The following is a 23,907-nucleotide window of genomic DNA, read 5'->3' as shown; positions in this document are numbered from 1 at the left end:
TATTGTTTTGTGTATTTATTGTGTATTGAATGTGTTTTAATTTTCGTAGGGATGTTTTGAGTTTTTAATTTTTGAGGGTTTGTGATTTTGGTTTTGTTTTTTGTAGGTGTTTGTTTTTTTCATGTCAGTAGTTATAGTTGACCTATATAGGGGAAGGGAAATGACTGATTCCAATTTTTGTATGTAGATACAGGTGTTTTGGTACCGTCATCTGTGGTCAAGGAAAATGTTTGATTCCAATTTCCGTAGTTTTTGCTGTAGGCATTGGTGTTTTGGTATCGTCAGCTCCCGTTGACCTATATAGGTCAAGGGAAGTGTCCATTTGCTGTAGATTTTGTAATTATTTATTTTTGTTTCTCATTGCAACTACTGGAGGATCTTTACTTGTTCTTCCCCACAGATTCCTTTTCCTTTCACAAGAAATTTTACTTTTAAAGTACGGTTAGGCTGTTTCATCTGAATATTAGAGGATTTCACTAAATCTTACATTTAACTTCTCTAATCATTGTTAAAGCATTTCTGTAATGTGAACAGCTAAATCAATTGCTGGCACAAAGTGACTCTCATGATATTTGCAAACCTACCCTTCACGTATTCCATAGAAAGCAAATGTTGACTTCACATTTACCATTATTGAGGTAGACTTATCATAACAGTAACAAATTCAGAAACATTTTACAGACTCCCATTTCTTCCTTAGAGGAATGTGCTCAGATTAACATTGAAAATATTGTTTCAGATATGATTTTGCATGTCTACCAATAGTTCATCCGAGGTTTAAGAGAGAGTTCCTTCATGGGAAAAGTAAAGATCGAACAGGGCCGTTCACTCGGTCAGATCTAATTCTGTCGAGTTCAGGTATGTTACATCTTGTAACTTACATAATGTTATTCCTTTTATGCTTTCTGATTCAGATTCGTGAGACTGATACAATATAGCTAATTTGTTTTTTGCAGATTGGAACAACATGATTGTGGGCAAACTCTCACCATACATAGATGTTGATAGTCCAGACGGCACTTATAGAAAACAGTCAGAGGAAACACTTGCACAAGAATTGGCATATGCTGCTCATCTTGGCCTCCCAGCAATAATGTTTACACTTAGAAGTGCGAACAATGTCAACTTGTCAAGGCTGCTGAATAATAAGCTACTGGCCGGATGTTGTTACCAGGTAAAATTAGTTTTGTAGTTCAGTATCTATAATGCAAATAAATTACATCTCAGGGTATTATTATAAACTTCATTCATGTTTGGGAGATATATAAGTGTGTGTAACTTCCAGAGTTGTTCCCCCCACCTACCAACCCACCTTAGCGTAGCATTCTTTGGTCAAGCAGAACATTGTAACTATCATTGTAATGTAGAGATCAGTATACTTCGGTTGCATGGAGAGCTTACTATTTGGTACAAAAGGCACATGACAGGTTCTTGCTATACAGATAAATTGCTCTCAACTGCTTGCTTAGACAGTAAGGAAAACTGATCACATAAGTAATTGTGACGCGGAGTGTTCGCTATGGACGAAGTCAATATTATTACTGCCAGCTGGCATTCATTCATAACTGATGGTTTCTTCACTGGTCTTTATATTTTTGACCAATATAATTGTTACTGGCAGAGGGGAAGAGTTATAGAATAGTGGTTTGTGGAGGAGTATGTTTCATTCCAGTTTATATTGTAGGCCTCCAAATTTCAAAATTTGCCAAATTTCCAACACATTGCATGTGAAGTACTTGAAATACGTCATCTGATAATTCTATATGACTTTGTGGCAATGTTTCCTGCTGTTTTTATGTGCACAAGTCCATCAAATCACTATTATCTGGTGGCTTGTAATGTTCTGAATGAAAAGTGTAATTTGTTGTACTGCATATGATTCGATGAAAACGTAGGTAAGTATTTTCCACGCAGTGTGCCCATGTTTCACTGAATCCAGACATAACAATCGTGGTGGAATCTAGCAACATGAACAACCATTTGTCGCTCTTTTGTAACATCTGCCTTACATGGAACGTGCATTGGCAGCAGTAGAGTCTTTTTACTGTATGCTTCTAATTTTGTCAGTAGTGTTTCTTGACTAAGATGTTGTTTCCCTCCAGGGATTTTTTCCCATTGGAATTCCCAAAGCATCTCCATAATATTTGTGTGTTGTTTGAACCTCCTGGTAAAAAGCCTGGCAGCCTCCCTCTGAATTTCTCAGATGTCTTCCTTTATTCTGATGTGGTGGGGATCCCAAACACTTGAACAGTACTCAAGAAAGGGATGCACTAGTGTTCTGTATGCAGTCACCTTTACAGAAGAGCTGCCTTTTCCTAAAATTCTCCCAATAAATGAGTCACCATTGACCTTTCCTACTATGTGCTCATTTCATTTCTTATCCCTTTGCAACATTACAAATGGGTATGAAATTAGTGTGACTGTGCCAAGCAGCAGACTACTAAAGCTGTATTCAAACATTACAGAATTGTTTTTCCTACTCATTTACATTAACTTACTCATTCGTTTTTCTACATTTAGAGCTAGCTGCCATTCATCACACCAACTAGAAATTTTGTGAAAGTCATCTTGTATTTTTCTACAGTCATTCGACAATGACACTTTACTACACACCACAATATCATCAGTAAGCGGCTGCTGATTGCTTTTCACCCTGTCCATCAGATCCTTTACATATCGATATAATAGAGGGAAACATTCCATGCAGGAAAAATATATTTAAAAACAAAGATGATGTGACTTACCATACGAAAGCGCTGGCAGGTCGATAGAAACACAAACAGACACATACATACACACAATTCAAGCTTTCGCAACAAACTGTTGCCTCATCAGGAAAGAGGGAAGGAGAGGGAAAGACAAAAGGAAGTGGGTTTTAAGGGAGAGGGTAAGGAGTCATTCCAATCCCGGGAGCGAAAAGACTTACCTTAGGGGGAAAAAAGGACGGGTGTGTGCGAGTGTATACCCGTCCTTCCTGCTTATTACACAGCAAACAGCCACATTTCTTTAGCCAGAAGCGGGAGAAGGTACTACTCAACTGCGCATGCACATGATCCCGCTCGTAACTGCTGAAACGAATCTAATGTAAACAGTTTCGAAGTCACGTTCATCGGAGGCAATGAGTTTTTGAACATTGCATTGTCTTCCTAAAGCCTTTCCTAAAGTCATGACTGGCACATACTCCACGGCAAACATGGGGACATATCAGCTCAGCCACACACTGTGCAATCCCCGCGAGGTCAGGGGGGGTACTACAATGCAGGTACATGACAACTCCCTGCCCCCCCTCCCACAAAGGATGGCTACCATGCTGAGTTTCAAGTGCACTATCTTATGGAAAAGGAAGGGTGCTAACGTGGAAGGGTACAAAAGTGGAACAGACACCTCATTGGCCAACTTACCCTGCACAATCAGCACTTCTGAAAAATTTGCAACAATAGTGGGAAGTCAAACCCAAAAATGAGGACCATGTATTTATTAACGAAAAGATGTAGAGTGTGCCGGAAGTGAAATGGAAAACCAGGGCTCTAAATCATGTACCAGGGCAAGCAGAGCCCACATCAGAAAAGCCATCCGATGGAACAGCAGAGGGGGAAGGAGTAGTCGAAGTATAGGCTTGCTACAGAGAAAGGGAAGTAGTGTTGCATAAACTGCAACCCCATGGCAGCCAAGCATATACTCACTAAGGAGTTGTGAGCCCTCTGAGGGCGTGGGACACCTGCCTTATCGTTGGTAGGACAACTGTAGTACCCACCTTGCTAGGTCAGGGGAGCACTGTACAAAGCAGCTGCTTCTGTAGCAGAGTATATGTGGAGTGCACATGGGTGTTTTTTCCGCTAGTAAGTAGGTTGAGGTACTCAGATAAATACTTGCCAGTCGACAGGCAGATAGCATAATCAGGCCACATTTCAGTGTGAAGACACTGCAACTGTCAACATTTTATCATTAAATTGTCGAGTATTCATAACAAAGTTCCAAACTGGATGCCATAGGAGGGGGCAGGTTCATTGCAGAAAACAGAAGTTGCCTGAATGCGTAAAACAAAGAAAGAGACTTGCTAAACACACACACACACACACACACACACACATTTGGCTATCAGGACAGCAATGTGTGAAGCCTTTAATGACTACCATAGCAGAAAATTGTGAAATGGTCCTTCACAAAACCAAGAGATTCTGGGTGTACATAAACACTGTCAGTGGCAGCAAAGTTAGTTTCCAGCCCTTAGCATATGACACAGGAACTGAAATTGTGGGTAGCAAAGCAATAGCTGATATGCTGAACTCTGTTCTCAAATGTTCCTTTAAAAAATAAAACCCAGGAGAAATGTCCCAGTTTAATACTCATACCACTGAAAAGATAAGTGAAATAAGTATTAGTGTCAATGTTGTTGATAAACAGCTGAAATCGTTAAAATTGAACAAAGCTCCGAGGCCCGAGAGAATCCCTATCAGATTCTATACTGACACTGCGGCTGAGTTAGCCTTCTTCAAACTACACTCCTGGAAATGGAAAAAAGAACACATTGACACCGGTGTGTCAGACCCACCATACTTGCTCTGGACACTGCGAGAGGGCTGTACAAGAAATGATCACACGCACGGCACAGCGGACACACCAGGAACCGCGGTGTTGGTCGTCGAATGGCGCTAGCTGCGCAGCATTTGTGCACCGCCGCCGTCAGTGTCAGCCAGTTTGCCGTGGCATACGGAGCTCCATCGCAGTCTTTAACACTGGAAGCATGCCACGACAGCGTGGACGTGAACTGTATGTGCAGTTGACGGACTTTGAGCGAGGGCGTATAGTGGGCATGCGGGAGGCCGGGTGGACGTACCGCCGAATTGCTCTACACGTGGGGCGTGAGGTCTCCACAGTACATCGATGTTGTCGCCAGTGGTCGGCGGAAGGTGCACGTGCCCGTCGACCTGGGACCGGACCGCAGCGACGCACGGATGCACGCCAAGACCGTAGGATCCTACGCAGTGCCGTAGGGGACCGCACCGCCACTTCCCAGCAAATTAGGGACACTGTTGCTCCTGGGGTATCGGCGAGGACCATTCGCAACCGTCTCCATGAAGCTGGGCTACGGTCCCGCACACCGTTAGGCCGTCTTCCGCTCACGCCCCAACATCGTGCAGCCCGCCTCCAGTGGTGTCGCGACAGGCGTGAATGGAGGGACGAATGGAGACGTGTCGTCTTCAGCGATGAGAGTCGCTTTTGCCTTGGTGCCAATGATGGTCGTATGCTTGTTTGGCGCCGTGCAGGTGAGCGCCACAATCAGGACTGCATACGACCGAGGCACACAGGGCCAACACCCGGCATCATGGTGTGGGGAGCGATCTCCTACACTGGCCGTACACCACTGGTGATCGTCGAGGGGACACTGAATAGTGCACGGTACATCCAAACCGTCATCGAACCCATCGTTCTACCATTCCTAGACCGGCAAGGGAACTTGCTGTTCCAACAGGACAATGCACGTCCGCATGTATCCCGTGCCACCCAACGTGCTCTAGAAGTTGTAAGTCAGCTACCCTGGCCAGCAAGATCTCCGGATCTGTCCCCCATTGAGCATGTTTGGGACTGCATGAAGCGTCGTCTCACGCGGTCTGCACGTCCAGCACGAACGCTGGTCCAACTGAGGCGCCAGGTGGAAATGGCATGGCAAGCCATTCCACAGGACTACATCCAGCATCTCTACAATCGTCTCCATGGGAGAATAGCAGCCTGCATTGCTGCGAAAGGTGGATATACACTGTACTAGTGCCGACATTGTGCATGCTCTGTTGCCTGTGTCTATGTGCCTGTGGTTCTGTCAGTGTGATCATGTGATGTATCTGACCCCAGGAATGTGTCAATAAAGTTTCCCCTTCCTGGGACAATGAATTCACGGTGTTCTTATTTCAATTTCCAGGAGTGTGTTAACTATCATAGACCCCTCGATCAAAGACAGCTCAAAAAACAGTGCCAAGTAGTTGGAAGAAAGCATAGGTCACGCGCATCTACAAGAAGGGTTTTAGAAGTGCTCCACAAAACTACTTTATACAAATATCTATAATGAAGTACTCTCCGAAAGAAGCTGCATAAAAATCCAATCAGTTTTCAAAGTGGTGCAAAGATTGGCAACTTGCTACGAAAGTTTATGAATGTAAAATTTTTCACTTCACAAAATGAAACACAAAATAGAATTCTATGACTACAATATCAATGAGTCACAGCTGGAGTCTACCAACTCATACAAATATGAAGGTTGGAACTTTAATAATGGCACCTATCTGTTTACAGCTCGTACAAAATAGATGTGTGTTTCAAAGTTTTACTGACCTTCAAAGTAGTCACCAGCATGGTACGTAACCCGTTGCCAGCAATGTGGAAGTCGTAGAATCAGGGTGTATACGTGGGCAAGGAAAAAAATTCCTGGATTTTTCCCGGATTTCCCGGTTAAAAATACACTTTCTCCCGGGTGAAAACACACTTTTTCGTGTTAAGTGACATCATATTTTCCCTGCGAAACTTATCAATCCTTTGAATGGTTTACATGCACGTTGATTTTCCCGGCACTTTAGAAAAGGAAACTCAGGGAAAAAGACAAGTTTTGGAAATATCTTTGATGTGCAGTAACATCTACTCCGCGTATTTTCGTATTACGAAAGTATACATTGGAATTCCACCAAACACCGGATGTTACTTTCCGAATCATTGAAATCGAGATTGCGATGCGCTTCTGTAAGCCAGTCATAGCTCATGTCACGTGATATCGCCAGCCAATGACAGCGGATATTCAGAGCATAGGGCACATGATGTAGTTAGTCAACAGCAACATTACAGTATCACGAACACTCAAACAGGGAAAGTTAATAGTTTAAATTAGTATACATAGTGTTGCTACTAGAAAAGTAAAGCATTCACATATAATATTGGTCTCTAAGGTTAATAAGCTGCAAGAGAAGCTAAGCTTTTGCATATAATATTAATATTTTTTGCGCATGTTACACTTTAAGATATATCACACAAATGTGCCGATAAAATTTTCAATAGCGACATAAATGTCTGATCTTCATGGTTCGAAATTCTTCTAAACAGCTCGTCATCAAAGAGTTGACTTTTAAATGAGAGTCAAACGCTCTGTGATTTAAGAAATTCAAGGTACATTCTCGCACATAGTTCAACTTACGTAAAAGGATATTTACTTTGAAAGTAACGCCTTTCATACCACTTTTCGCAATATTTTCCCACGACTTGTTAGATACAGGTTCGTTTCAGCAGTTGCCAGAGAGCGCAGATAACAGGGGACACCGCGTTTGCGCAGCTACCATGACGTAGGAAGTCCGTATGTACGTACGTGTAAAACATTGAAAGATAATACATTACGTCATATAGGAAACAAGACATTAGAGAATACCCTAAGAGCATCGGAATTTCATGAACCATGCTGAAATGTGCACATTTAAAATGCATAGCCTACTTAAAGTGCACATTCGTATATCTAGATTCCCAAAGAAGTAGACCTCGACCTGATATTAAGTTTTTCAGTGTGGTTTTCGGGATTTAAATTATCATGGCGCACTAGTACTGTATTACATCATGTTTGGTTCTTTATTATGGCATAATGCCATACGTGCTAGAAGATAAAACGTGCACTTTAAATGCAGCGAACAGTTTAAATTAGCCAGTACTGTGGAATTAAATATTTCATTTCAAATACATTGACTGTCTCTGCGGAAAAGATTAATAAAAGTCAAATTTCTTTAGCAAACAGACAAAAATAACTTCACTGTCATAAAGGTGGGAATAAAATAAAATCTGAAACTAATAACATATTTTAGCTTTCCGTAATTATGTGAATATATTTTAATTCACGTGATAGCTCCCGGTCACAGATATCCGTTTTGTTTTCATTTGATGTGAGAGCAAAAGAAGGAGAAACGCAAAATCACTAAGTGTAAACACGAGTCACGTGGGGACTACCCACCATAACTCAGACTACTCTGCGCATCAACCCCGCATCTACGACATTTGCTAACCAGGTCAATACTAAAAAAAAATCGAATTTTCAAAAATATGTTCATCTTGTAGCGCACATCTTTCTGAAAAGTCTGAAACATAAAACATGTGTGTTTGTGGAAATGTAAGACATGTTATCTGGTCGTAAGTGTGCCGAAGGGCAGAGCCTCGCCTCCTCACACAACATTATTCTATCGTACGTCAGTGTACTTCGCTCTTCCGTTCCATCGGATGGCTTTTCTGATGTGGGCTCTGCTTGCCCTGGTACATGATTTAGAGCCCTGGTTTTCCATTTCACTTCCGGCACACTCTACATCTTTTCGTTAATAAATACATGGTCCTCATTTTTGGGTTTGACTTCCCACTATTGTTGCAAATTTTTCAGAAGTGCTGATTGTGCAGGGTAAGTTGGCCAATGAGGTGTCTGTTCCACTTTTGTACCCTTCCACGTTAGCACCCTTCCTTTTCCATAAGATAGTGCACTTGAAACTCAGCATGGTAGCCATCCTTTGTGGGAGGGGGGGCAGGGAGTTGTCATGTACCTGCATTGTAGTACCCCCCCTGACCTCGCGGGGATTGCACAGTGTGTGGCTGAGCTGATATGTCCCCATGTTTGCTGTGGAGTATGTGCCAGTCATGACTTTAGGAAAGGCTTTAGGAAGACAATGCAATGTTCAAAAACTCATTGCCTCCGATGAACGTGACTTCGAAACTGTTTACATTAGATTCGTTTCAGCAGTTACGAGCGGGATCATGTGCATGCGCAGTTGAGTAGTACCTTCTCCCGCTTCTGGCTAAAGAAATGTGGCTGTTTGCTGTGTAATAAGCAGTCACAGCAAGCAGCTAGATGCTACCGGGAAAAATTTTACTGGAGCACCCAAGCTGCTAGATTCTTGCATGCGCAGCAGGCCCAGTTCTAGGAGGGGGGTGGGGGGCAAATTCATACTATTGAGGGAAAAAACCTTGTTTCACAAAGCGACTAGCATCCAGCGCACGTTAGTCTATCGATTATTCATATGACTTTGATACGCATCCCTGTCAGTTTTTGAACATTTTTGAACACATTCTAAGTTGATTTCTGAATCAATCGTAAGTTGATTTGTGAATGTGTGCATAGTGTACATGATGTCTGTCAGGGGAATCCTCGTCGCATGCAGAAACAAAGTTTCCTACAGACAAAAGAGGCTATACGAGCTGAGCCGAGTAAGGCCTAACGGATGAATGACAACCGCTGTCTGATTGTGTGGTTGATTGGGTTTGCGAATGATGAGCGTTGTTATAATTACTAGCTAAATCCATAGATTCAGACTACAGGAGTGGAAATAAACGAATAACAGGTAAGAAAGATTATGTATTACCTTCTCGGTGTATCTAAGAAAATAAAATTTTGACAGGAAATTTTTGGGCAGATCGCTATACTAGTAAGAGCCAGTTGTACAGTCCCCGACTAGCAGCCGCTTTAAATTCTATTCTGGAAGAAGCGCGGAATATGCGTTGTACGAACATGTACCAACTCCTAACCGGAGAATAATCGTGGGATTCTGGCAGAGTTAGTGGAGTTAACCTGCGAATAAGCTTTGACATTGGCAGGAACAGTTACAAAACTAGTGCTAACAAGACTGTTTGTTAGAATGAGGAAGGTGAAGAAACGGGGACATCATATAAATTATGGAACAATATGACGATTCTAAGTTTGTATAAAAATTTCGTACTACTACTTTTCGATCTCATACTTGAGAAACTGGAGCGTATGAATGAAGTGTGAAACTACTTTCTAATGTAAGGCTTTTTGCTTGTAGTAGGCCTAATAGGCACTTGATATTGGTTCTTTGTGAATTATATTCTATCTTTACAAAAAAGACCCTATGTGCCAAAACAGTCTTGTTTATTTGGTGTGTATTACAATTGTTGCAGTATTAGAAAGGCCTATTTCGTTTTATGTAGCAGAGAGAGACAAAATACACGTAATCAGATCGGGAAACCACACCAGTCTTGGGTCCTATTTGCATTAACAGCCTTATCAGTATTAGACAACGACATTTCGACTTCTCATGTAGCAAAATATTTCACGAACTTTGATGAGGTAATAGATTCTTTCGCAGAAAGGAAAGCACGCCACGTAAATCTGTAGCAAGATTAGAGAGAAAAAATGCTTGGAGCTAAGGTTTGAAGAAATGTGTATTGTCTTGCTTGTCTCGTGTCTTTACTAGGTTTATGTATCCTATATTTAATTTTATGTCCACAGGGCAGCAAGTTGTTAGCTGATAGGGAATAAAGAGTGCAAATTTTTTGAAGAGGGACAAGATTTCAAACCAGCCAATTGTAAGCAGGAAAGGCACCATAGGACATTTTAATTTCCACTGTCCCGGATATGGTTTGATGGCATCCATTACAAAATATACAATTCCACAGAGCGAAGTACACTGACGTACGATAGAATAATGTTGTGTGAGGATGCGAGGCTCTGCCCTTCGGCACACTTACGACCAGATAACATGTCTTACATTTCCTCGAACGCACGCTTTATGCACCAGACTCTTCAGAAAGATGTGCGCTACAAAATGAACATATTTTTGAAAATTCGATTTTTTAAAAATTTTTGACGTCCTATCTCAAACACTCGAGGGAGTGGCAGGGTTCGGAAATATCGTAGATCCGGAGCTGATGTGCAGAGCAGTCTGAGTTACAGTGGGGTAGTGGGTAGTCTCCACGTGACCCATGTTTACATTTAGTGATTTTGCTGTTTCCTCTTCGTTTACTGCTCTCACGTCGAATGAAAACAAAAGAGATTTCTGATTTCCACCTTTCTGACAGTCAAGCATTAATTGCCTTGCAGAACAATGAAGTTATTGTTGTCGGTTTGCTAAAGAAATTTTCTTTTTAATTCCACACACTGTTCGCTGCATTTCAAGTGCACGTTTTCAAGTTCTAGCATGTATGGCATTATGCCATAATAAAGAACCAAATGTGAGATAACACAGTACTGGTACTGCAAGAAAATTTACATCCCTAAAACCACATTGAAAAGCTTAATATCAGGTCGTGGCCTACTTAACTGGGAATATGGACATACAAATGTGCACTTTAAATGTGGACATTTTAGTATGGTTCTCGAAATTCCAATGCTCTTGGAGTATCGTCTGATGTTTTGTTTCTTCTATGACATAATGTACAATCTTTTAATGTTTTATATCTAAAAACACAGATGATGTGACTTAACGAACGAAAGTGCTGGCAGGTCGATAAACACACAAACATAAACACAAAATTCAAGCTTTCGCAACAAACTGTTGCCTCATCAGGAAAGAAGAGGGAAGGAGAAGGAAAGACGAAAGGATGTGGGTTTTAAGGGAGAGGGTAAGGAGTCATTTCAATCCCGGGAGCGGAAAGACTTACCTTAGGGGGAAAAAAGGACGGGTGTGTGTGTGCGCGCGCACACACACACACACACACACACACACACACACACACACACACACACACACACACACACACACATCCATCCATCTGCACATACACAGACACAAGCAGACATTTGTAAAGGCAAAGAGTTTGGGCAGAGATGTCAGTCGGGGAGAAGTAAAGAGGCAAAGATGTTGTTGAAAGAGAGATGAGGTATGAGCAGCGGCAAATTGAAATTAGCGGAGATTGAGGCCTGGCGGATAACGAGAAGAGAGGATATCCTGAAGGGCAAGTTCCCATCTCCGGAGTTCTGACAGGTTGGTGTTAGTGGGAAGTATCCAGATAACCCGGACGGTGTAACACTGTGCCAAGATGTGCTGGCCATGCACCAAGGCATGTTTAGCCACAGGGTGATCCTCATTACCAACAAACACTGTCTGCCTGTGTCCATTCATGCGAATGGACAGTTTGTTGCTGGTCATTCCCACATAGAAAGCTTCAGAGTGGAGGCAGGTCAGTTGGTAAATCACGTGGGTGCTTTCACACGTGGCTCTGCCTTTGATCGTGTACACCTTCCGGGTTACAGGACTGGAGTAAGTGGTGGTGGGAGGGTGCATGGGACAGGTTTTGCATCGGGGGCGGTTACAAGGATAGGAGCCAGAGGGTAGGGAGGGTGGTTTGGGGATTTCATAGGGATGAACTAACAGGTTACGAAGGTTAGGTGGGCGGCGGAAAGACACTCTTGGTGCAGTGGGGAGGATTTCATGATGGATGGGTATCATTTCAGGGCAGGATTTGAGGAAGTCGTATCCCTGCTGGAGAGCCACATTCAGAGTCTGATCTAGTCCCGGAAAGTATCCTGTCACAAGTGGGGCACTTTTGTGGTTCTTCTGTGCGAGGTTCTGGGTTTGAGGAGATGAGGAATTGGCTCTGGTTATTTGCTTCTGTACCAGGTCGGGAGGGTAGTTGCGGGATGCGAAAGCTGTTTTCAGGTTTTTGGTGTAATGGTTCAGGGGTTCAGGACTGGAGCAGATTCGTTTGCCACGAAGACCTAGGCTGTAGGGAAGGGACCATTTGATGTGGAATGGGTGGCAGCTGTCATAATGGAGGTACTGTTGCTTGTTGGTGGGTTTGATGTGGACGGACGTGTGAAGCTGGCCATTGGATAGGTGGAGGTCAATGTCAAGGAAAATGTTTTACACGTACGAACATACGGGCTCCCTGTGACATCGTAGCTTCGCAAGCGCGGTGACGCCTGTCATCTGGCGTGCTCTGGCAACTGCAGAAACGAACCTATTTCTAACAGATTACGGGAATATATTCCGAATGGTGGTTTGAAAAGCGTTACCATCAAAGTACCATTCTGGCAGTTACAACGGAGCTATGTGCGATAATGTACGATGAATCTCTTAAATCACAGAGCGTTTGACTCTCATTTAAAAATCAACTCTTTGATGAATTTTGAGCCCAGAAGATCAGACAAAAATTTAAGTCGTTATTAAGAATTTTACGATCACATTTGTGTGATATATCTTAAATTGTAATACGCGCGTAAAAGACCAACATTGTATGTGAAAGCTTAGCTTCTCTCGCAGCATATTAATCTTACAGGCCAATATTGTAAGTGAAAGCTTTGCGTTTCGTGTAGCAACACTATGTATTTTAATTTAAACCATCAACTTTTTTCTTTTTGTGCCTTTCGCTCTACTTAACAGTGATGTTACTATTGGCTGACTACATCACGTGTCCTAAGCTTTGAATACCCGCTGTCATCGGCTGGCGAGATCACGTGACATGAGCTATGACTGGCTTACAAAAGCGCATTGCAATCTCAATTTCAATGCTTCGGAAAGTAACATGCGGTGTTTGGTGGAGTTCGAGTTTATACTTTCGTAATACGAAAATATGCAGCGTATATGGTGCTGCACATCAAAGATCTTTCCAAAACAAGTTTTTTCCCTGTGTTTAGTTTTATAAAGTGCCAGGAAATTCTACTCCCGTGTATAAAATCATTCAAAGGACTTATACAGTTCCAAGAGAAAATTTACTGTCAGTTAACAGGGAAAAAAGTATGTTTTCACCCGGGAGAAAGTGTATTTTTAAACGAGAAATCCGGGAATTTTTTATCCTCGTCCACGTATACACCCTGAGGTTGTAGTGGACAAGTTTGGGGAAGTTGCAGCCATCTCCAAAGTGAAGAATGGGTCAGTTTTGATTGAAACAGTCTGCCTAGTCATGGCTGTTGCTTGCTTGTGACAAGCTGGGTAACATTTCAGTGAGTAACACTCCCCATACTAGTCTGAACATAGTTCAAGGCATAGTTTTTCATTGTGATCTCCTCTTGGAGTCTGGTGATGAGCTACGTGCCAACTTGGAGCAGCCGGGTGTACACTTCGTCCGTTGTATCCATAGGGGACCAAAGGACAATAGGGTTCGTAATGGGGCCTTCGTCTTGGCCTTTGATTGTGACCTGTTGCCTGAAAAGCTCAACTTTACGGTATAACGATGTGATGTGAAACCGTATGTTCTCCCCCCCCCCCCCCCTTCCATGCAGTGCTTCAATTCCGGCCCATGTCTTAGTGTTGCGGTGCCAGCCCAATCTGTAGGAATTGCGGATGATCATTCGTCGTGAATGTTCCTTGGGCTCCTCCCCCCGACTAAGTCAACTGTGGAGAGCACCATTCTTCGTGCTCACCAAACTGCACTGTCTTTCAGAGAGAGAAAAAACGCAAGAATGTAAACTCTGGATAGACTGACATACCAAGAGGCCAAGAAAAAGTATGAGTGTGTAAATCCCCTGCCCACTGATAGTTGAGGGTTCTCCTCATGCTACTTCTCCCAACCCACTGGGGTTGCCAATCCACCTTTCCCAGCCGGAGATGAATCACCTTCGTCCAGCTTCTCATGCTAGGAAGGGGCCCTCAGGACACTCCTCTCGAAGGTTTCTGCCAGTCTGCAACTGGATACCAGCCTGTGGCTGAAGGAGCCACAGGCTGTTGGTCATAAAGTTTCATGATCTGCTTCAGTCCGTGAAACTAATTCTGGGAAGTCCTCCATCATCCAAAACCCCTAAAGGAAACAAAGACAAAACAGAAGCCATCCAACACGAAGGAAATTTTACTGGCCCCCACATATTTTGCTTTTGTGGCCACGGCACGGATCCTGGTGGCCCTTTAGGCTGACCCTGTGACATAACCTGCCTCCTTGGTCCCTTCACACCCTCACAGTATACCGACAGCACAATTTTCCAGTGGAATTGTAGTGGATTTTTCCACTACCTGGCTGAGCTAAGACATCTCTCAAGCCCCTCCCCTGCTTTCCGCATAGCTGTTCACGAAACTTGGTTTCCAGCAGCACAGACAGGTGGGCTGTTGACCGTGTTTTACTTTTTATCCATATTAGCAATATGGCGAAGGACATTTAATTTTTAGTTCAGGACCTCTGTTCCTGTTCGGCGTATGTTATGATTCGATCTCAAAGTCCTTGTTTTTAGCTGCCTTTCCTTCCATAATTTGGGCTTAACGAGCAGTCGTTTTAACTCCTTTTTTTCTCTTAGTGTTCTACAATTCTGATATGGACGCATATGAACCTAGTTATTTTTGCACCCTAAAACAGAATGAACAGACAAACTGTCTCCCATGGGCACCTGTCTAGACTGGCTCTCCACGATGCCGACTGGGTGCTTTCACTTCCAATGTCATTCTGAGCTGCCTGCTAAATGCAGGCATTGACAAGGCTGTGCAAAACGTAGCAGCATCCATTCAATCGGCAGCCGACTTAGCGATCCCCCTGCTTGAAGGTAGTAAGTTGGTGGACCCTGGAAATTGCTGTGGCCATAAGAGATTGTAGGCGGGTTCTCCAATGCCATAAGCGGCATCCATGATTCGAGCACTTCTTTGCCTTTAACTGGCTCAGTGTCCAGGTCCTCAGAAGCAAGAATATTGGGAACGGTTTCAACCATTGGACCACAAACACCTCCTTCACAGGTTTGGGCAAAGATCAAATGCATCTATGGATACCAATTCTCTGCAGGTGTACTTGGTATTTCCTTGAATGATGCTGTTTTCACTGATCCAAATACCATAGGTGAACATTTTGCTCTGCATTATGCTCGAACCTCTGCATCAACCTGCTTTTTGTTTCCTTAAACAGTGGATTGTGAGTGATTGCACTTATCCTTCACTATACACCACCTGAAGCTCTACAGTGCTTCAATCAGTGAGAAGGAATTCTTCATTGTCCTAGCCTTTTGCCCTGACACAGCCCTAGGACCAGACAGCATCCACAACAAAATGCTCAAAACGTCTAGCTGTGGATTGTCAACATCATCTCCTTACCATTTTCAACTGTATCTGGAGTGAGAGTGAGCTCCCACCTCAGTGGCAGGAGAGCATCATCATCCCAGTACAGAAACTGGGTAAGCATCCCTAAAGATGGAAAGCTATCACCCAGTTAGTCTAACCAATGTTAACTGTAATTTTTGTCCAGAAATTCTTGTCACACCATACTTTCCACATTCAAGTTGTTGCTTCCCACAGTACCCCTTATCCAAGAGAATGGGATCCTGCTGGGCTATGTATTGAGTGTCCATCTCTTTTCAGTGGCCATCAAGGGTCCAGCAGCAATCGCAGGGTCTTCAGAATCAGCGTCCTAGTATGCCAATGGTTTTTGCTTTACTGTTGTTCCTCTAATGTGGATATTGCTAAACACTGGCTGCTGTCATTCAGAAGGTGCAGTCGTGGATCCTCACCCACAGCTTTGTTTCCTGCCACCAAGATCTGTGTCCTGTCGCCATTGCAGTGTTGATCCACAACCAGAACTTTACCTCAGTGACCAATTACTGGATGTGATGGCGACTTATCGCTTTTTGGGACTTGTCTTTGATGCCCCACTGACATGGATTCCTCATCTTCACCAACTTAAGCAAAGCTGCTGGCTACAACTTAATACACTTGCTGCCTCAATAAAACCAACTGGGATGCAGATTGCACTACCCTTCTGCAGCTGTACTGAGCCCTGATCCTGTCCCATCTTGATTATGGGAGCCTGATATGTGGTTCCACATGCTCTCAATATTGCAGTCAGTGAACCAGATACACCACTGCGGGGTACGACTTGCAACAGGAGCCTTTTGAACTAATGCTGTGAACACCCTATTTCCAGAGGCTAGGGTCACTCCCCTACGGATCAGACACTGACAACAGCTACTCAGTTATGCTATACATATCCACAGCTCCCCTATGCATCCAAACTACTATGTCCTTTTTCCTAGTAGGGTGTTCCACTTCCCACAATAGAGGCCCAGAATGGGGGCGACAATTGCAGTTAGACTACAGTGTCTGCTCAGAACTCCAACTTCCCCACTGTCACCTCTTTGTCAGGGAGCAATCGTGTATGCCCCCATGGTGTGTACCCTGACTTTGGATCTGTCTTGATTTATCCTTTGGACCAAAAAGTTCACTTGACCCCATGATGTTTCACTACCTATCCCTGGCTGTCCTCGATGCATTTCCAGGTTCACAAGTGGTATACGCTGATGGCTCAATAGTCGGTGGACGATCCGGCTTTGAATACACACATGCAATGTGCAGTGAACTACACTCCTTGCTGAATGGATGTGTTCGCTTCACTGCTGAATTGGTGGCCATCAGACAACCCCTTAGCCATGCATGCTCATTCTTGAAACGGAAAGATATTTCTAATCTGTGGCGACTCCCTGAGCAGCCTTCCTGTTGAAGATCAATTCTATCCTTGTCACCCTAGTCACGACTGTATAGGATCTCCTTTCTGAGCGCCTCTACCTGTTTGGACCTGTGGACATGTTGGTATATTAGGGAATGAACATGCTAACCGGTTGGCAAAGTTGGCTACCGGGATTCTGATTTTGGAAATGGAAGTCACAGAACTGGACCTTCGGTCAGCTTGATGCCATCAATTGTTGGATGTCTGGAACTGTGAATGGTTCGCCTTGGACTCCCCAAACTGAGAGCAAAGGAGACCACGACCATGTGCCAGTTTTCTCTCTGTGCTTCTTGCAGGAAATCCTTTGTTGGCTGTGCATTGGCCACACTTGGCAGACTCGCAGCCACATTCTCAGATATGAGGACCCACCTTACTGCCAATGTTGTGCCCATCTGACGGTGGCCCACAGCCTACTGGACTGCCCAAATTTGGCCGCTTTGTGACGATATCTTAAAACTTCTTCTTTGTGACGATATCTTAAAACTTCTTGACATATTAGTGCTAGTGGCAGCAGAAGATGCCGAAACGACTGACCTGGTTTTACGTTTCGCTTGAAAAGGTAGTATATACTTCTCTGTTAAATGGGGCACTTTGCCCTCATTGATTGCCTGAGCATGTGAAATGGGTCACTTTGTCCTTATTGACTGCCTGAGCAGTTGGAGGGGCATCTCTCACCTGCTCTGGCCCAGAGGAGGTCCTTGGTTGGGCCTGGCCCATACCCTTCCCAACCTTCTTATTACCCTTGTTCTTTTATGTTTGCCATTTTCAACATTTCGTCATTCATAAACTTTTGTCATTTTCTTGGGGTAACGGATGGTGAGGAGGTGCTGGTGGGATGCAGAGGGTGCCTCTCCCGTCACCTACCATGCTCCAGGAAGCTCCAACTGAGCAGAGCGGCTTGCCCACCTGTACCCCCCCTCCCTGCTTCTCACACCCTTTCTACTTCTCCTTGATTTTTATCTGTATTATTGTATTTTGCTTACAATCATGCTACCCAAGATTTGCCTTTGCATCCTCCTGAGGGTACTCCTGGTTCAGTACATATAAGATGAAGAGACCTTGCAGTTTGGTCCCTTTATCTCCAACAACCAACCAACCAACCAGTGCAGCTCCAGAAATCTGCAGCTGTGACCATTACAGATTTGAGGACGCTTTTGGCTGAGACCCTTGGCTCCAAACCAAAGGAACCCAGTCATCTCTGGACACAATCCTGCAAATTGCCAGCTCTGCTTGCACTCTGTGCACAAGGACAGCAGTCTTTTCTACTCCTGCCACCTACTAGTATGAACTAAGGATGGCCTCAGTGCTCATGTGACAGACGTCATTGGTGCCGACATGAGCCACAACTTGCAGCTGACTGCTCCGTACCCATTTGATAGCTGCAGGCAAGACCTTCTCCACATCTTGGCTGAGAAATCCCCGCCCCTCTTCTTGCACCCCCTCCCCTCAGCCAGACATATTGAGTGCAGATTGGCTTTCTTTCCAGCCGTGAATGCTATCCACGTGTGCCTCCTCAGACATGATAGGGATGATTAGTGGGGACAATTGAATAATTTATAAATGAGAGGAAGACCTATTCGTGAAAAGTAATGATGAGTAACGAAAATGTGACATTACTGACAGGGGAGAATGTCCTTGTCCACAAGAGGGAAATCAAAACACAAATATCGCGAGAAAAAATAGATTGGAATATTTTGGAAGTCATAAATACAGATGGAAAAACCTATACTCATCAACAGCAGAGAGACACTTAGCTGGTTTGAGTGAACAGTTGTTTCAGTCTGGTTGTTTAGTGTACTCTTGCAATTGTCAGCTTCTAACTTCATACTAGTGGATTGCATTTGCATGTAGGTGTCATCTTTCCAGCTTATTATACATGTCTAGCTTATCTATACCACCAGTTAAAGTAATGTTTTTACTAGTTTTCATGTTGAGAATGCTTTCTTTCACAGTCGATTTTATCTTGGGAATATTTGTAATCTTATATTTATGATTTTAAACTTGGTGACTTTATGCTTATATGTAGTTAAAGGTTGGGCTTAGAAAAGGTGCAGTAAGACAATGTGTTAGTTGGCACCTGTATGGAATGTCTGTTTTTAAACACTGTCCAACTCAAGAATGAGAGTAATTTCGCTGGATGCTTGCAAACCGTTTGCAACCGCTTACTGTATGCTGCTTATGCAGAGTCCTCCTCTGATGATCACAAACTTTGCATGCTTGTCTTTGCTGAATTAGAAGTAGACTGTGATTGGTGCCATGTCATCTTTTCAGATGAGTCCATATTTAGCTCAGGGAATTATGATACCATGATAGTTTACAGGCTATGGAGAGCACATTGCAACCTATGTGGTGCAACATCTGTGTATTGAGTATATCACATTATCATTTCAAAGATGGATGTCATCAAATGAGGCAGGGACACTTAATCAAATTTATGGTCACCTCGCCATGAATCACTATGTGCACATCATGAAACATACTATTGCGCCAAGTGTGAGGACATGATCTCCAGTTGGAGTGATCCAGTTCTAGCAGGACCACTCACTGATTAACACAGTTTTAATCGTGCACCAATGATTTTTGCAAAAGGCTGCTCTCAATCTGATCGGCTGGCCTGTTTGAGTGTTGAACTTAAATCCCACTCAAAATTTGAGGACAAAAGTGAAGCATTATGTGAACTTACACTACCCGATATTGGCCCGTAGCCGTGACATCTACTGTTGGATACATGGGAGAGTCATAAAGATGATGAGACTATTTCTGGATGCTGACCTCCATCCTGCGTTGGTGGGTGGACCTTGTACTAGCCTCATCCCTGATATCAAAACTTTCCCCCATTTCACATTACTCCTCTTTATATTACAACATTTGATGTATCTAAATGTTTGTTAATTGGAAATCTCCAGAAATCATTGTACTTTACATGGTAGCTATTGAATTTGTGTTACTTAACACTCAGTGCATTTAAATTTGAAAGAAAAGGTACAAACAAATCAATTTGAATCAAAATAGAAGTGGTGTCCTAATAAAGAGGCAGCCAGAGGAAACACTTCATATCGGCGCATATGAGAATAGATAAACCCTAAAATAATATCCTCTTGCATACTGTCTCTCCAACATTGTTTGCCTTTTTTTTTGCAAAAGGTCAGGGCATACAAAAAAACTCTTTCAAGTTAACATTCTTTGGTAGCCCAAGGATAGCATTTTATGGACTGAGCCAATTTCTCTTTTAACCTTTAGAGAAACGACCACTGTGGAGTATGCATTCAGTGTTGTCTTCAGATTGCACATATGAAGCATTGTCTTCAATTTTATTTATGCCAGACTATGGAAGACTGAAAGATTACTTTTCCTTTGTATCCCCCCCCCCCCCCCCTGCCCTGCCCCGCCCACCCACCCAAATTCCACACAAAAAGTTTCATTTTATGTGTGGAATGGAGTGATAAACAGGTGATGTGAACACTATTTTCTCTTGCTTTGTGTATCACACAAATGTGATATGATGCCCACCAAACATTAGCACAATGGGACTCTCACCAGAAGACTTGATAAAGTTCCCAAAATTGTCAAACCACTTACTAAAAGTATGAGTCTGAATCCGGCTAGTAGGATGTCAAGCTGGAGTTAACCTAATATGAGGTAGTATGTCTTAATATGCGATACTGTTGCATATTAGGATACTCATATATCGCATATGAGGAATGAACCATCTTGCACTGGAATCCTAGCCTCACAGTTAGGCTGTTTGTTTGAAAGACCATTCAGTATAGTGAATGAAAGAGCACTTTGTGGAGAATGTAACCATATGAATATTGCAACAGATTGTCAGCTTCAGATATTAGTCTGATAAGCACACACACTCAGACTTGAAATTCAACACTATTAAAATCAAGGATTCTTGACAATGTGCAGCTCTGTAATGGTGCTGCTGTATGTCTCAGGCTCTATGAGAACTGAATTTTGAAACTTCCCAACAGAGGTGAGTACTTACACTATTGAGAATCTTGTCGTCTCACATTAGCGAACTCTCCCGTGATAGGCACCTTTTCTCTGCATTCAAAATCATTTTCAGTAATGACAGTATCTTTTGGGAAAATTAAAAACAATGTCAAGTCAGCTTATAAACAGTTCTTTTCTCAAATTATCATCATCTGGTATCAATAGTTTCATGCCCACAAACCATCAAAGTTATTGAGTTCTATTTTCCTTGAAAATTAGGAGAAACAAATCATATTCTACACTTGTACATAATGGGAAGGTCGTGCAGTTTTCTACCTTTTCTCCCTTTCGGATCGTTATATACATCCAACCATATTTTAATAGACTGAATTTTCTCATGCTAAGAAATCAGGAGCAGCAATCTGTTTTACTTGGTAAAATCTTCCTAAAGCCAAGATCACATAAATATGTCTTTATTTACAACAACCGGTTTTGACGGACGTTGCTGTCTTCTTCATTTTTGAAGACCTCTTGGAACAAGTTGTTCTAAAGAAAAAAATAGTTACGCAGTTTGGTTTTAGAAAATTTTTACCAGATTTTAATAAATATTGTCTTACAGAATTTAATCGTCTTATTCAGGCCCATTGCACTGAATTGTTGAAACTTTTTTCCACCTTGTGTATTTGTAATTTTACTTGGAGACGAAAATTCAAGAGCTCATTGTCAAACAATAATTCTGCGTGACTCAGTTTCATTTTAATGATTTTTTTCTGCTGCATCTATCCTGCACTGTCAGCTACTTCTTTGAATAGTTTCATGCATACAGACAAAACTTGTTCTTCAGAAACTTAATTTGAACCTGCTTCTTTTTGAAATTGAGACTGGTAGTGAATGTTAGTGATCCTGAATCAATCTGTAAAATAATTGCTATTGAGCCTGGTGCTAACATTTGAGTACGTAATTTGAAAAAAGTACACCATTGCCAGTATCATCCTTGCCAAAGAATTGAATAATCATTCAATTAGTTACTCTATCCTACATATGAAGTATGAGATACATGAAAGATAAAATTTTGCTAGAAATCTAATGGAACTAAAACCACTTACTACTCAATGTAATAATATTCTCTCACTTGTATAAAATGAAATCCCTGCAAATAACTTACATGAATCTTGTTTAAAATTTCATGATACAGTTTTTTTTTTGGTTGTTTTTTTTCCGCTCATACCACAATAGTTCTTTCAAAACACTACAAATAATATGCACTCATCAAGACGAGGCGCTACCACAGAAAGACCGGCGGTTCCTACCATTACAGACAGGGACATAAAAAATATTGGCCAGATGGCGGAACCGAACTCTGATTCAGTGAGTGACTGCCAGTCACTTTTGACTCTCAGTTACTTGCACAGCGATGGAACACCACCTTCAGACCACATCAAGTGCTCCCAGTCAAATTGCTACATATTTCATGATCACCTTCGACATTCTATACTTCCATGTATAATGTTTAATTGCTATTAATTTCTAATGCATCTCACTGGTATGATATGTTGTCACTACTGACCAACATGCGCAATAATGATGCATAAGTTTTGCCACAATTTGTGACAAGGCTGTCTGGCAGTTTCCGGCGACTAGAGGGAGCAGTGTGATGCTGGTGTGCCAGACTCCCACTCCCACATTATTATTGAGGTATACGTACTTCCAGTTGATAAATGTGTTAATTCATTTAAAATAAGCTCGAAATCTTTAATTTTTGTCGCCCATGACGTGTGGTTTTCATGGCAGTAAGTGCGGCATAGTTTCCCAATTTCTTTCACAACTCTTTCAAACGGGCTGGAAGATGGGTTATAGTTGGATATTAATATTTGATGAATCCCTTCCCATGCTAAAAACTCTCTAAAGTTGTTACTAGCAAATTGAGGTCCATTGTCAGAAAGAAATCATTTTGGTTTGCCCATTTCGAGAAAGTATTGTTGTAGACAATGTATCACTGTTGGTGTGTTTGCTTTCTTAATCTATCACATACTTCGATCAACATTCTATGAGGACAAAAATGTAAGCTACTCCTCCCTTTCCTTTTGAAATTGGCCCAAAGAAATCTGCAGCTGTTAGAGCGTGTAATACTTTAGGAATAATTGTACAAATTTTATATTTAATGTGAGTGTTATCCTCTTTTACCTTCTGACAAATCCCACAAGTTTTAATGACTGATGCTGTTTTATGTCCCAGTAAAGTAATAGAACTTATTCATATGTGTAACACATTTCTTTATACCAAAATGTCCCTACCCCGTGTGAATGTACCACACTAACTCGTCTTCTACTAAATTCGGTATACATAAACGCCAATATTGTGTTGTCTTACTGTCTTTCCAGAACAGATTATGTCCTACAATCTTCCATCTTCCCTCTTGATTAGGTGGTAGCGGCTTTCTGACACACATAGCAAAGATATCTGTAAAATAAGGATCATGTTGGATTTTCTCCATTATTTTCTGAGCCATCTCTTGCACCTTGTTACATGGATATTCTAATGTTAGAAAATTAATCGCAAAAATTACGCCAGGTCCTTCCGTACGCTTTAGTTCTTTCACGCCCACTGGTAGCTGAGACAAAGCATCGGGTACAATATTCTCTGAACCCTTTACATACTGGATCTTAATGTCATATTCTTGAAGAAACAACATCCACCGCATCAATCTACTATGTAGTAATCACCTACTCATTAGAAATGACAGTGCTTGGTGATCTGTAGAGACATATATTTCGGACCCCCATATCAGTGTTTGGAATTTTTGTATACCCCATACTG

General features: G+C 42.4%; 1 protein-coding gene across 2 annotated transcripts in view; it reads left to right on the top strand.

Moving 5' to 3' along the window:
* LOC124794864 (protein arginine N-methyltransferase 5) overlaps positions 1–23,907 on the top strand; it is a 90,557-nt gene that overhangs the window by 6,705 nt on the left and 59,945 nt on the right. The window contains exons 2-3 of one of the 2 annotated variants that reach the window (XM_047258540.1): positions 740–858; positions 957–1,174. In XM_047258540.1, coding sequence (XP_047114496.1) covers positions 740–858; positions 957–1,174 — 337 coding nt within the window. Of the gene's footprint in view, positions 1–739; positions 859–938; positions 1,175–23,907 lie in introns of both variants that reach the window. The other variant, XM_047258539.1, reaches the window with a different exon arrangement.

This window comes from Schistocerca piceifrons, chromosome 4, assembly GCF_021461385.2.
Source record: "Schistocerca piceifrons isolate TAMUIC-IGC-003096 chromosome 4, iqSchPice1.1, whole genome shotgun sequence".
NCBI classification, from domain to species: Eukaryota; Metazoa; Arthropoda; class Insecta; order Orthoptera; family Acrididae; genus Schistocerca; species Schistocerca piceifrons.
This window is presented reverse-complemented; position numbering and strand designations above follow the sequence as displayed.